A 15778-nucleotide genomic window follows, 5' to 3' on the forward strand; every position below is an offset into this window, starting at 1 on the left:
GTCTTATATTTTGTCGTATATCCAAAGTTTCTTTTTTCAATAAATGTCGGAAACAAATTTTCCATAACATCTCACCTTGTAATCACCATGTACTGTGTCTAACGACAAGTATTCAATCTGAATACCACATTTTGTGTTTGCATAAAAAAATGGATTTTATTTTAGGAAAAGGGCGTATGATCAAGCAACATTACTGTACAATTGTTTACATTGTAATTTATTTGAATTCCCTGCAAATTGGCCAGCCTTAGAATGAAATTATGTACAGTATCTTGCGGTTAATTACATATTCGTTTATAAAAACAAATACCGTAAAATGAGCAGAAAAATAATGGTGCATAGATTACAAGCACGACAAACCTATGGTTTGAAGGTCCGAGAATATACAATTTGTACCGTTAAGATGTGGGAATATTTCTTCACTTAGCCACTCAGTGTAACAGGTCACGAATTTTATTCAATCGGATATTCCCCAATCGTAAAATTAATTTTATACCAAATACCGAAAGCTGTAGATGATTATAAAACTAAACTTTTCAAACTCAATATACACATAATGTACATCATGCTCAGTATATCAGGTGAATATCAAGAAACAAAACCATGTAGGTATTGTTTTCACATTTGTTCTGTATTAAAATGATGCGTGTAATTCGAGATGTGTCTTCAACGATCCTACAAATATAAGGGCGAACGATTGATATATCAATTTTTCACAATTGTTTGGCATGTTTAGCGCAAATTAATATTTGAAACGAGCTTTTGCTATACTATAAAAATATCTGATTTTAAGCATAATAGACGTTCTGCTAACCTATCACTTCATTATTTTCATTAGTAAAATAGTTTAGATTGATTTCGGTAAGTGTATCATAGTATCAAGAACGGAATCAATTCATTTCTCAGGTAATAATTGCATCTCCGTTTAGTTGACGTAAGTGGAACTTTTCAGGCCCCTTTAGGATGTAAATAAAAATATATAACTTTGTTTCGTATCGTATGAAATATTTTTCATTTTACACCAAATAACTTCAGGATGACTGATAAGTATAACTTTAGCATGCCTGTTATATGGTATGTTTACGAATTTCATTATTCGCTGGCTGGCGCTTCTTGGTCTTTATCCTTCTTCTTTTTCTTCTTCTTTTCTTTCTTCACATGTGTTTCCTTCAATAGAAAAAGAAAGTAATCACTATTAAAAAAAATTGAAAACATTTCGTACTTTACAATCAATGGTTTTATGGTCGATTGCAGCAATTTATTCAAAACTCGCAAAGATTTTTACATGGGTATTTGTCATGTTGCGTCAAATAATTACTTATTATTTTGCCGCACGTATTTTTAATAAACCAGATTTGGATTGTGAAATATATGGATATACTAACTTCAGTAGCTGCGTTTGCTGGAGTTTCAGTTTCAGTAGCATCTGTTTCTTCCGTTACTTTCTTCTTTTTCTTATCTTTTTTATGCTTCTTTTTTTCTTTTGGTGACGCAGTTTCTTCATCCTTGGTTTCTTCAGCAACCGATGCATCAATTGAACTTGTTGTAGGATCCAGTTTTCGTTTTCGATTAGTGGCATCTTCGACTCCGTTAGCATCAGTCTGATACAAGTAAGCAATAACAGAATCATGTTTAATCACGTCATATTCTCCATTTTACTGAGTGAAATTCATGTTTAGCATTTTCTGAGAACTTTTAATAATATTTAAATATTTTAATAGTTGAAAAATACTTTAAGTCAAAAAAGAGGCAAGTGACACTTCATTATAAGAGCCAGTAGAACACAGAACACTTCGATACTGTAAGAGCACATATAATATGCATAGAAATGACTCAGATATTTAGAACAAGTTATGACACTACCACAAAAAGTAAAATTAATATGGTACCTTGGAATAATCCACGTAACTTGTGAGCCAGTCAGACGGTGTTTGTTCATTTGGTTTTCCATGCTTATCCAATTTGCCTTCCTTTATCATCCGTTTTTTTATTGAGGCCTTAGGACCCAGTCCCCACTTCCTGGGATAGGCATCCCTTTCCATAATCACGCGTTTTATCTTAGCAGCTACACCATGATCACAAGCGGTCATAGTAGGTGACGTCATAAGTGCAATAGCTATTTGCGGAATAAAACGAATGGAGTCAGTAAGTACAGAAAATTCAATCCCGCAGTCATGAATATTTTTTGATAATGTGAGTACAAATAGAATTTCATTCAAAATAGTCCATCAGAAATTTGACCCTCTGAATTTTGTTACTATCAGAAACTTATTTAATTTCAGACAGTGATAACATGTCATTAGTCGTACCAAGAGCAATAGCTTCTCCTTTGCTGGTGACAATTACAATTTCTTCATTAAGCTCGATTCCATCATCGTATAATAGAACACCAGGTACCATTATTTTTGCTCCATAGCATATAGCATTTACCTGCAAAGAAAACAACAGTGAAACATTGCATGATTCTTTGTACTGCTTCAAATAATGTTGAGTGTCTATCAATTCAAACTCAAAACAATATAATACAGGAAATATACCAGAACAATTTTGTAATAATAAAACGAATACATACTGCACTATCCTTCAAAATAATTCTTTTGTGCTTCACGAGAAGAGCTTCTAAAGGTTTAATTACTCTGCGTAAATAAGTCTCATCACCGTGGTTCTCGTATAACCATTGAGCATCAAGAATATCATGCATTGTCACCATCCCGTCTTGTTCGGATTGTACACCGGACCTCGATCGACGAAGCTCTTCCATTTGACATCCAGTAGTTAGAAAGAGACCTAAGTGAACGCACATTGTTCTGATGTAAGAACCTGCTTCACAATCAACTTTAAATACTCCCATGTTTCGATCCTCGTCATAGTCAAGTAGAATACTATCATACACTGTCCTGACTCGCAACTGACGCTTAACTGCTGATATTAACGGAGGTCTTTGGAACAGTGCTCCACGCAATTTTTCTAAGCCTTGTTTCACCTAACATAAAATACAGATTGTTACTTGAAGATCGTAATTCTTCGAAAATATTTTTTTTTTCAATTTGTGCATTTCAGTTTCATATTATCATATGTTTTCATTTAAAAAAATGTGCATTCATTGCTCACCTTGAGAACATTCTCAACAGCAGAATGTAATTTGAATACTGCAATATACTGTTTTCCTGCAGATTGTTGCGACTTTACTAAACGAGTCGCTCTGTCTATACATACGATCAAACATCCTGTTACTTTAGGATCTAAGGTACCAGAGTGACCAGTTTTTTCAACTTTCAAAATTCGCTTGATCCAAGCAACAACTTCATGTGAAGACGGATTTGACGGTTTATCCAAATTGATGCAACCTGATTTAATGTATTCAGAGAGATTACGATGGAGAGGTGTTGAGCCGCACGTTAATGGTGTAAAACATTTTGTACGGGTCAATAATTTGTCGAAGTTCTGAAATGAAAGTAAAATCATTGAATTCGCTAAACAATGTATTTGTAAATAATTATAACATATTTTAATTGAACCAACAAGGAACGTACTTTGAACAACAATGGCCAGTTGCCGTACTCCAATTTAACTGCTGCCTTGGAGGGTTCGACTTGGCATTTCATAGCCACTTGCAGTTCTCCGAGTGACTTTTTTTTATCTTTACGTTTTTCATTTTCTGTGAGGAACAAAAATCGTAAAACATAACCTCGCTAGCTAATAATTAATTACATGCGATACGAGCTAAATTGAAGTAAACTAAAACGCAAATGAGGGTTTATGAAGGGACATAGCATAAATGCCACGCGTAAGCTGTACAACACGCGTATTTCAAGCATAAATAATGGATGAAATATATGCGATAACACGTGTTTACCGCAAGATGTCTACTCGTTGATAATAACAGAAAACAGAAGATTTACGTTAAAATAAACATCCCGGCAGGCGTGGAAGGCGAGTACAAGTTACTAGAGTGATAAATAGCTTGTGTCGCATATTTATGATGAATAATATTTACCTGTTTCTGCCATTTTAAAATCACTGACAACACGTGCACTAAATATTTTAGTGCATTCGGCAAGCGAAGCTACGAATCTAGCTTCGAAAGAAAAGCGCTGGTTACACGCTGGCCATGAGAGGGACACGCTTCAATGCGAGATCGTGACAAGAGAACGTGGCTTAACACACTTCCATTTTTCAACACCGTCCGATAATGTCCAAACATTTTTGTCCAGAAATGTTGACCCACGAAGACGATGCCCAGGGCAATAGAAAAATGATGATATTTCTCTGATCAATCGATTCCATTTGTTACTTAGAAAAATTAATAGCTCATTTGAAAACAACAGTAATATCACAGTATCACATAAGTATGCAAGGAAATTGGACAGGGAATTCCCCAAACTTGTTACACGCTTACATCGATCGTTATTTTGGTTAAGAATGCTTCGCTGGTGATTTCATAAATTTCTTACGCATCATTCATAGTGTTCGGGGAACACCCCGCGTTCATTCGCGTTCATCTCAAGCTCCATTTCGGTGGCTTGCGTCTTTCCGTGAGAGTATCACCACGTTGACGTTCGGCCGTTTTCTTGAACAATTATCTACGGTAAGTACAGTCATTATTTGCCTTCATATCGTCGGATTGCTTGTTTAATAGTCTGCTTGATAAAATTCACCTCCATCGTTCCCTGCTGTTCCTCAAAGGTTTACATGATTTTAGGTTATAGTTCAATCGCACGATGGATTACCGAGAAAGAGGTTCGAAAAATTTGCCATTTAAGCCGAGAGGTGCGGGTAAACCAAAAAATTGTATGAGACGCAAATATTATGATCAAAAAAATGTGCAAAGTCCAGCAAGTGAGGGTTCATCTTCTTCAAATCATGAAGCTACACCTTGCACACAACCACCAGATGTTGATTATAGATCAACGAAATCTGGTCGTGACAGCTACTTGAGTAGAGGAGTCAGATCCGGCTCCTCCTATGGCCCACGAAATTTCATTAAGGGAAATCAGCGTGGATCGCAGATGTTTTCTATGCAAAATCGCTCTTCTGATGGAAAATATTCAGATCATCAAATGGCAGTCAGTACTGTTAAATCATCACTTAGCGCCCAGTCTGCTGAATTTACCCCAAGAGCGACTACTTGCAATTTACAGGAATCATCTGATCCTTCTCTTGCATCACAACAAAATTTACTTGAAACGGGATCAGGAACTTGGATTCGCACTGATATTTCTTCTGATTCTGAAGTTTCGCGTCAGGTGAGTTTAGTTACCGTTAGTGATGTTGTCTTGTACATCTCTCATTAGTTGCAAAAAAATTTTACTTTGGACTTTGGTATTTATATATATCCTAAAGACAATGGAAGCAGCCTCTTAATTTTTGTCTCAGAATTTGAACGACTATTATATTCACTAAACGTCCAAAGAATTCGCTAGCAAAAATAAAAATAATCACCGATCAGCTGTAATATTTATAAAGCTAAGTTATTTCATATTCTGTGATATACATATATTATTATTAAGATATATTTTTACCACACAGAATGATCGAGGAACAACAAAATTCGTTGATGAAACGGGAAAAAAATCCTGTATCACAGAGGTCGAAGATGATTTGTTCAATGCCCCTGCTAATGTTTCATTAGTCCACTGTGTTGGAGCAGATTTTAGAATGGGTTCAGGGATTGCCGTACAATTCCGTGAGAAATTTAATTCGACTGGTAAATTATTCGATCAAAGAGTAAAACCAGGTGGCGTAGCCCACCTTACTGATAATGAACGATATGTGTTTTACTTAGTAACAAAACAAGAAAGTACAGGTAAGCATGTATGTTTTATGCTCAATGTAACATTATATTCATCATTTTTTAGTATACACAATTGATTCTTATTAAGTACTCTGACTATGTAGACCAATACTAAATATCTTTGTACACTTTCATTAAAGTGTTTACATACATTTCGATTTGTCGTCATTGATTTAATGCAATTCCAGATAAACCCACAATGGACACAATGAAACAGAGTCTATATGCGCTGCGTGAAAGATGTATAAAACTCAAAGTCACGGAAATTGCAATGCCACGAATTGGATGTGGGTTGGATGAGCTTCTGTGGAAGGACGTAAAGTCTATTGTGGAAGAAATTTTTGGAAATGTCTTTGTTATAACTGTTTATCATTTAGAGAAGGTAAGTTCGTATTGAGGCAGTACATTTCATTGCTAAGTTATAATTTACTTGCTCAAAACTAACATAATTGCACAAGTGAAATACTGTCCCTTCTTTTTAATTATGTAAATTGGAGAAAATTACATGGTCCTAACAAAATTGATGGGTGACACGCATATTCAAATTTTTGGTTCGATCACTAGAATATGCTTAAAGGTTGTTTAAGTGCAGTTTTCAATAGATTGGATTTTGAAATTACTAATCTTCTGGATTTAGGAAATACTGCAAACTCTATTCCATGATAATGGAACCCTGTAACTGTCTGTAAATACATTTTCTTAGATTAAATCATGATTTTTGAGTTTCTCAATATGCACAAAAACAAATACAATTAGTTGATCACTAAAATATTACTTTCTTTTACGTCATAGGATGATAGTAACATAGCTAAATCTGGTTCTAAGTCAAAAGTAAAAAATGAAGCCTTACAGTTAAAAGACATAGAGCCAGGAACAGGGCTTCTTTACATTGGTTATAAACGGCCATACGTATCTAAGGAAATGCGGTCCTTAAATGAGAAATATCCCTTCCTCGATCATTTAAAACGAACTTCATATAAGCTTGGAAGCGCATTTCGTACTCCACTTCAGTCAAAAGATATAGTTTATGGTTTGATTTGTAAGGAGTCTGAAAACAGTCCTGTATGTTTTACACATCTGGAATTAGCTATTCAGCGTCTGAAAGAGTACAATATCAAGGATGAGTACGAATATTTTGGGTTGCAAGCTTTTGAAGATTGTGATGACCCTTACATTATGGCAAAAATAGAGACCATGTTTAGAAATTCGTCAATAAAGGCAGAATTCTGGATTTGCTGGCCACCTTCATTGGTATGTATGCGTCCATCCAAATCGATCCGATATTTCACGTAAAACACTTTTTTACCATGATTTAAGATGATCCAATTGGTACAGATTGCAAATATTAGAATGATTAATTCTTTTTTTATATACCAGCGAAAAAAAGATGAGAATATGCAAGTTGAAAGCCGACTTGATTCTACTGAAGTACAAGAATCATCTTCTCCCCCTCTATTAAACATTGATAAGACAACCAAGGGAACAAAAAATAAAAATACATCGCCAAGAGTTGAAGAAAACTGGTGTGGTAAAGAAAAAAATTCTAAAGCAGAAGATCAAGATATGAGTACAGTTCAAGAAAAGATCACTGCACAATCGTTGAGTGATGAAACCAATTCAGAAAAGTCAAAGCTTGATTTCACTCCTTGCAATGCGTTAAACGAAACTCAAAACACTGATGACTATGATTGGGGGTCTATGCAACCCCAATCCGCGAAATTGTCTGAATTGACTGATACTTCGCATAATGACAATCACAGTGACTGGTGGAACCCAGAGGTTCGTTAAAACATTTTCTGATTGTCAAACCTCATTTGTGTTCAGCAGTTGTGTTGTTTTTGCTAATGGATAGTATCTTAGACCGAAAATCTATACATTTGATCTATAAACTTACTTTATATGCCTTCGTTATAAATTCTTTGGTAAAGATTACATGCATTCTTCTATGAAGGGTAGAAATACACATTACGTATATGGGTAAGTAATGTGCGACATAAAGTAGCTATCTCAAAGGAGTGCCATAAAAGTTGTTACATTAGCCGAACAATTAACTTCATACTAATATATTTTATAAATTATGCATTCCACTAGTAGTTCATACACCTCTGATGTTTTAACTGTAACATGGTTCTGCTTTAACAGAGTAGTCCGAATAAAGTCGATGATGACGATTCATATGCTGAAGCTGAAAGAAGAAAAAGTAAAGAGAAGGAAGAGATGAACCACCGTATTAGACAAAGAGAAAAGTTACAAAGAAAAAACGAGAAACCGAAATCATGTGTCACTGAATGTAAAGGTGATTTATTTGATGCCGAGGAAACTGTGAGTCTGGCTCATTGCGTTGGAGCTGATTTCCGAATGGGTTCAGGGATTGCTGTACTTTTTAGGCAAAAATTCCAGTCCGTATCAGAACTTCTCGATCAAAGAGCAAGCCAGGGCGAAGTAGCTTACATTCAAAAAGACGGAAGATACATATTTTATTTGGTCACCAAGACTGAAAGTACTGGTAAGCGTTTTATAGTAAACAATAGATTTTATAACTAAAAAAATATGTTTTTGTTATCCTGATGCATTTTTTAGAATGGATAAAATTACGAAACTAGTTGGTTGTAAAAGCTGACTTTCCAAACAGATTGCAACTTTTAAGAAGGTTTGACAGTTGTGTAAAGGCAGAAAACCGTTAGAAGCCTTTGGCTATAGCTAGGGAATTATTTCTAAAACGTATATAATAACAATGGTAGTCAATTAGTTTATGTGAAAATTCATAAGTTAGTATGACCACCTTGCTAATACACCAATTCAGTTTTTTTTTTAATATGTAACAACATACCCTTCCAAGTGTGACAACATGTGACCTGGGCACTAAAAAGTGATCAATTTACAAATGATGATCTCTATCTTTAGATATACTTCAATATAATGTGATTGTAAAATAACTGTCCATCTTCAGATCTTACCAAAGTTTAATATATGTTTTGATGAAAGTACTTTCCTTTTCTCAATTTGTCACGCTTTCTTTTTTAACGTCCCACCCTTCTTCTTCAGAAGATATTCACCCCGAAAATGAAAAGTTGTGTTCTCACCTGATGTTACCGTTTTAATGTCTAGAGAATGACTTTCGACCATTTTCGGATGGACGTCTGGTGGGTGGGTACATGGGTGTGGGTGTTAAGAAATTTTGGTCAAACGATATTTTGAAAACTAATAACTGCCTTTCAATGATCTTGGTCTGAATCAACGGGGCTTTACTTCACTGAGAAATCATTAGATTTTGGGTCGGATCGGTACAGTCGTTTTTAAGCTATTAGAATAAATGCATGCAAAAATAAATAAAAATGATAGTACTTTGGAGATGGTTTGACGTATTTTGATGATCTTGGTCTTAATTGACATGGCTCTTCTTAGTCTAGAACTAAGTAAATTTTGGATGTCATTGGTCACGTAGTTCTCAAGTTATTTAACTAATAACATCAAAAAAGATACACTAATTACAATATCTCGATCATCGCGGCTTTTCTTAGTTTTAGGCTTTTAGACTGGCTGAATTTTGGATTTCATTGGTCCGATAGTGTTGAAGTTATTTGATTAACAAATTTAAAGAAATCACTAATCGATTTGTTGATGTTTTATGAGCTAAATGTATTTAAGCAGGAAGTATTACGTACCAACGATAGCAAAATCACCCAACTGTTTCTATTTTGTAATTCTAGGAAAGCCAACATATGGCACACTCAAAAAAAGTTTACTGGCCCTACATGCAAAATGCAAAGAATTAAATGTGTCTGAAATTGCTATGCCACGAATTGGTTGTGGACTGGATCGACTCGATTGGGATAAAGTAAAAGATATGCTAGAGGAAATCTTTGCCGATGGTTTTTCGATAAAAATTTACAATTTACAAAAGGTGAGTTTAAATTTTTATACTAATATCGAATGTATATTGCTTCATTTTATTACATTTCACCAGCCGCACTGTCACAATCACCATTTTGCTTATTCTTCTCTATTTAGTTATATTTAGTTGTAACCAACGTGCCAGCACAAGACTTTTGAATGTTGATAACTATGCTTCGTTATAGATGTTTGAAAAGCTTGAAAAATCAACTTTAATGATCTGTGCATGAATTTTAAAAATATAAACATTTTACGAGTATTTTAACTTTTAACGAGAACTGAATTTTGCCCGCCTTAAATGAATTGGAAATAAAAGTTAGAAGAGCGTCCCGTTAGACTTGAGCTAGAGAGCTCATCCTTTGGGAGGATCTTTTTTCCATCAAACCCTAAAATTTGAAGGGGCAAGAACGAAAAATAACCTTATTTTTAAATGTCCTAATCCGGAGTAACATAGAGTTCATGTGATTATTATAACAGATTTCGGTAATTGTAATTTTCCATGCTATGTGTGTGTGTAATTTTTGTTGGTAGTTTGATTGAGTGGCTTCGCAAGGATACTAGAAAAATTTCTGGTATTGTGCATTGTTAGATGTGTTTCTATTAATCAAAAAATAGCAAAGCGAACCTAACAATTGAACATTTTCTGAATGCACCAGTATGAGTGTGAATTACCGCGTTCAAAGAAAAATCGGCATCACTTGTATTGATCCATGCATCGACTGTATATGTAACTTTTATGCTCTAATAAATCTGCATGACTGATACTGTTTTTACTGGAACAACCTAACTTGGAATGTTACAGTTAAGAGCTTATATACTACTTTTTGTATTTTCTTTCCTCACGGTTCTTACTTTTTCCTGCACAGCTTGCTACATTTTTCCATTTTTGGTGTAATCATAACTGATATGAATTTCTTGGGTGTAAAATTGTGTGGTTGCGAGCAGAGTGCAATTTACAATAATTTCAGTACTGGACGATTCGGCTATCACCGGAACCAGAGTGTAAAAAGATTGAGTCTAATAAGAAAAAAGGAAAACCTAGCAAACAATCCAAGCAAAGTATTAAGCATACTAAAAAGGCAAAATCGAAAAAACGGAAATGAGTGTTGCAATATGAATTTATATTTTAGTCCGTCTAAAATGTAATAAGGACTCTAGATGAATCAATTTCGCATGTCTAGGTATTGAAGACTTATTCTGTTCGATATGTAGTTTTTTAATTTAATCACTTCTTTATATCGAACTTGTGTAAAACAATAGTTGCCATGTGTAGCATGCAGGGACAAGTGCTTAATTGATACATCTGGATTATACACATTACACGTTTTCATGCGGAACATAGAACAGAAGAGACACGAGATACCAAACTAAGATATTTCGTAATATAATAGAGATAAGTAATCTGGTTTATATCGGTTATGCAGTTAATTTATAAAACTATTGTATGGGTTCATTAAAATCCTTTCAGGTAGAAAATTGTCTCTTTTCCAAATATGACTTTGTGAGGTATTCTCTATTTCAGGATTATCAGGAGACGCCAAAATCTAGACCAAAAACAACAATCAGACTCGAAGTGTTATGTCTTAAGGATATTCAATCGCAAACAGGATTGTTATATATTGGCTCTTCAGATGGACATATTTCTGATGAGATGAAATCATTGGATGAAAAGTACCCCTTCTTAGCGCGATTAAGTAAAGAAAAACCAAGCTTGGGTACTGTTGTTTGCACAGATGTGTCATATCCCAGAGAAAAAGTATACGGCTTGATTTGCAAACAATCGAAAAATGATTGTGTCAATTATAAATACTTGCACCTCGCAATTAAGCAATTGAAAAAACTTAACAACAAAGATCGATATTCGTATTTTGGCATACAAGCGTTTGTAGAAAAACACGACAAGTTAGTGATGGCAAAGATTGAAACTATGTTCAGGTATTCGTACATAGAATCAGAACTGTGGATTTGTTTTCCACCTGACTTAAAACACTTGATGCCCCTGCCTAGTTCAGGAAGACCTTCAATGTAAAATAAATCAATATTTTAAATTAAATGTATGTACATCAATTAATTGGGCCTGATCTTCTACATATATAACTGCGTGAAGTCCGGATAACAACTGTTTCAGACCGTATTGACATCAAATTGTAAATATAGGACAAAATTAATCATTTTTACAGGAGATAAATGTAGCGAACATTCAAGTATTGCCATACATTTCCTTGCTACTGCACATTTTGCTGTACGAACTTGTGAAGCCTGAGAGCTCGTACACTTACAGATAGTGATGCGAAAAATGACGACATTTTATGATTTGCTCGTTGTCTGTGCTATTTGATGTTTTATTCAAAAACATGCATATATTCTAATCTTAAAGGTGAAGTGTTCGTCTTATTCTCTATCTCCGACGCTCTATTTATATCCGGCGATGACGACATATCAACTCTATATTAATTTCATAGACCAGCTTTTCGATATTCCATTTTATATTGTACACATGCTTGATAAATATATCGCTCTACATTGATAATTGAAATGGCTCAAGGGGTATATACAAATAGACGGCTAAAAACACGGGTGAATTTAGAGAATTTATGTATGGACAGAAAATTATTCAATTTTATTGGAATTTGCTTTGTTCTAAAATAGGTAGTTCAAGCTTTATTGGTATATTTTTGTTATTATATTCATTTAATAGGAAGCAGTGCTATCGACAATACCGTCAACTCTCTCGCTCGGCGATTTATATTGCGGTGCCCACAATATTTTAAAAATAGCTCAACCGATTTACTTGAAATTTAGATCCAGTGTTATTGGATAGTTTATCCTTTTCGCCACGTTCCGAAATTTCTTGTCCCCAGTAAAATTGTGTCTATTGCAGTTCAATTTTATTTCATGTCCAAAATTTACGAATTTTTTCATCAACGAGCGAAACGGTTGACGTTATTTTCAATAACAGTGTCTCTTATTTGATTCCGGTGACAAAAAGACGTAAAGGAAGCTCGATTTACATACTTTGAAACAAAACAAACCCCAATTGAGTTGAATAATTGGTTGTTAAGATATAATTTCTCAAACTTGATCCACTTTTCAGACTTCTAATTGTATATACTCCGCTATGAAAATGTGGATGAGACACATGAACTATTCGCTGTAAGCAGGCCTCTCAGACTTTGTCAACCAAAATAAGTCGAGATTTGTCTGTCATAATTTTTCATAAAATGAATAGAGGATGCAAGTTAATGTTTTTTCTTCTAAAGTTGAACTGTGCTTAGTTTGACGTAAGATGCAGAATTACTATCTTCAAACGTGTCTTTATATACTTCTTTATAAAATTTATCACATTGAGAAAATAATATTGCAAGCTAGTAGTTTTATAATGCAAGTTGATATTAGGCTACAGTATACGCAAGTACTGTTGCAACTTGTGGCGCATAATGTCGTATAACACACACACACAACACAGCTATATATAGTCGAATTTAGTTTAGATTCCTTCCCGCAGCTATATAATAGTCGAATTTAGTTTAGATTCATTCCCGCAGGGTTTGAGTTGTATGGTTTTTGTTTATCAATGCTTGCGCATCAATGACGCATACATTAAGTAATCATGTATCTCTAATATGTCTAATAATAATATAAGCATGAATAAAGAGATGTTAAACCTTTAAAACAGTCTACTCATATTTTTGCACGTGTTTCATTGTACGAAAATACGGGGATAACAAATATTTAATCTAATTGATTATATAGGATTACAAATAATTCAGTAATTCATGGTTGTGAAATATCGACTATTAGTTAGTATCTAGAAATAGAAAATGCTTGCGTAAGACGTCTATGGGAGAAATAGGATGTCTTCAATGAACAATGACAAATATAAAACAATAGCACTTGTTTCCTATACTTAATTTACCATATTATTTTCATCAGTGTGATACTTATTTACAATCAACTTTCAGCCAATTCACAAGAGCCCTAACACTTCATATGGCAGCAGAGCTTCGTGGGGTGAAACGGATAATCAACGATCGCTCGGTACGTCCAACGAAATCCAACGAATGCTGGCATCCGTGGAACAAAAAATATGTGATCAGACTTCAGCACACCGTGAATTGAGGGAAGATTTCCAAAAAATTTCAACCACAGTCGATGCTGTCTGCTTGGAGAATAAGTCCCTTCGCGAATATTGTGAAAAACTTGAAGGAAGACTGGCAGCACTGGAGTCCAAGTGCCTCCACGAACATTATCAAAAACATGAAGGAAGACTGGCGGATCTGGAGACTAGAAGTCCCGATCACGAAGCGGATCTCGCACCAGCAATGATTCTCCGCAACCCTATCTGCAATATGCGATCTGATTCTACGGATCCTATTTACAAGGAAAACGGTCGTCATTTACGTTCACATCATCAGAACGGGCCTCCTCCACTCGTACCGAATATAATTTCACCGCAGGTCTTTCCCAGTCCCCTTCATTACTACTCCCACGCAGGAATGCACCTGGTTCCGATGGAAAATGATATGTCCGCGAATTACGATTGCGTAAACGGTCAAATGATATCTACACCGAAGATGTACACCGCTAACAGTCTACCAGACGAAAGACTGGCACTTTTGCATCGTGCACAAGATATTGCGCGTAGACTAAGATATGCATTTGTAACTGAGGGTTCTAATGGTATTATTTACTTACAAAAGGATAAGCATTCGGAACCCCTGCCAATCTACGGACATGGAGATTTAAATAATCTCGAGAATCCGCAAGTTTAACGTTTGCTTTTGGGTAATTGATTCTGTGAAAAGATACGCCGTCGTATTAATTGTCGTTCCGCGTACTAATACATTAACATATACTTGTTACCTTATTCAATTAGTCAGAAGGACTTGAAATGTAACAAGTCTTGTTATCATTAAACATCTATCTTTACCTATGAGCAGTATCAAAAGCTTGAAAAAAATTAGTTTATTCCTCTTTTTTGTTCTCTATTTTTTCTTGTCTAATTTTTTATTTTGATATATTTTGTACGTTTGTGTCATATGTTTATTCAATAAAACTCTGAGAGATTTTCATATTCCATCCAACATTACGCGTATACTTTTAACGATCTTCCATACCTCACGAATTCCTCAGGAAAAATTCTTATTCATTGAGCTAATAGAAATCTTTGTCAAACTGTTAGAGAGTAGGTTGTTTAGCGTTAATCAATTATTCACTGTCACAATCGGAATAATGGATCGTGATGCTTCTTATAATTAGAACAATGCAGGATAGTTGCGAATAGTAAGTTCTACAGTGTTGATGCTGCTGAAGGTGTGAATTTTGTTCGTCATGTACAGTAAAGTGTTGTTGATTGCAACATAAAGTTGATATTCATGATTTTCTCCCAATTTATAGCTGCAAGAATTGTATTTTTATGACACCCGTATTCACTTTTACCTAAGCTATATAGATATGTGAGATAATTATAACAACATTATGACCAACTTGTGATCGGCTTATTCTCCGCATCTGATAACCCGGTAATCTAGTGAATTTTACGAAATTTTACGCTGAGAAAGATCGATCAGGTACAATAATACGATATTATACGTTGCTCGGGGTCGCACAATATCCTCTATTACCAGAAGCGATTTGTAAAGATCCCGAGCACTCAATAGCGTTAATATCCTCCCGGTGACAAATGAGCGTACGACGCCGCAGGACGTCCGGCGTCCCGATGCCACGCGCTTCTTCTTGTCCCAAGAGAAGTATCTGAAAAAAATCAACGTCTAAATGCTGCCGCGTTTTAACACTAGCGAAGTTTTCCTTCCGTTCATCAAATATCATCTAGAATAAAAACCGTTGAAAGCTATACAGGTAATGTACTTTGAAAAAGGATATGCCGCGTATTACCTTGAACGCGGATTTAAGTGGTAAAGGATACATTTTTTGGAAAAAGTGAATATTTTTAGAGTGCCGAAAAATAAAAGCTACATCTATGCACAACTCACACCTCAAGGTGTAGAGAATACTTTATCCTTTTGAGTACTACGGGAAATAATTGTTTAGTCATTCCTAGGAGGGTGTGAGCACGATGTGCCAGATAAT

General features: G+C 34.9%; 2 protein-coding genes across 4 annotated transcripts; one reads left to right on the plus strand and one right to left on the minus strand.

The window, feature by feature from the left end:
* Positions 1-196: 196 nt before the first annotated feature.
* Positions 197-4128, minus strand: LOC124183365 (H/ACA ribonucleoprotein complex subunit 4). Its single transcript, XM_046571780.1, has 8 exons — positions 3998-4128; positions 3534-3658; positions 3112-3444; positions 2573-2983; positions 2310-2430; positions 1890-2116; positions 1386-1601; positions 197-1167 (listed from the first exon to the last, which is right to left on the minus strand). Exons 1-8 carry the CDS (start codon positions 4008-4010, stop codon positions 1093-1095), a joined length of 1521 nt encoding a protein of 506 aa, XP_046427736.1. The 5' UTR covers positions 4011-4128; the 3' UTR covers positions 197-1092.
* A 293-nt stretch (positions 4129-4421) lies between these two features.
* Positions 4422-14744, plus strand: LOC124183342. Of its 3 annotated transcripts, none has more exons than XM_046571726.1 (9): positions 4422-4588; positions 4703-5246; positions 5530-5806; positions 5983-6176; positions 6587-7045; positions 7172-7573; positions 7937-8300; positions 9505-9698; positions 13651-14744. In XM_046571726.1, the coding sequence occupies exons 2-9, from the start codon at positions 4722-4724 to the stop codon at positions 14458-14460; spliced, it is 3225 nt and encodes a 1074-aa protein (XP_046427682.1). In that variant the 5' UTR covers positions 4422-4588; positions 4703-4721; the 3' UTR covers positions 14461-14744. The 3 variants fall into 3 exon arrangements, with proteins under 3 accessions (XP_046427682.1, XP_046427701.1, XP_046427692.1); XM_046571745.1 differs by lacking the exon at positions 13651-14744 and adding an exon at positions 10657-11167 and having other exon boundaries at positions 4439-4588; XM_046571736.1 differs by lacking the exon at positions 13651-14744 and adding an exon at positions 11211-13191 and having other exon boundaries at positions 4445-4588.
* The last annotated feature ends 1034 nt before the right edge of the window (positions 14745-15778 follow it).

This window comes from Neodiprion fabricii, chromosome 1 (genome assembly GCF_021155785.1).
Source record: "Neodiprion fabricii isolate iyNeoFabr1 chromosome 1, iyNeoFabr1.1, whole genome shotgun sequence".
Taxonomy (NCBI): Eukaryota; Metazoa; Arthropoda; class Insecta; order Hymenoptera; family Diprionidae; genus Neodiprion; species Neodiprion fabricii.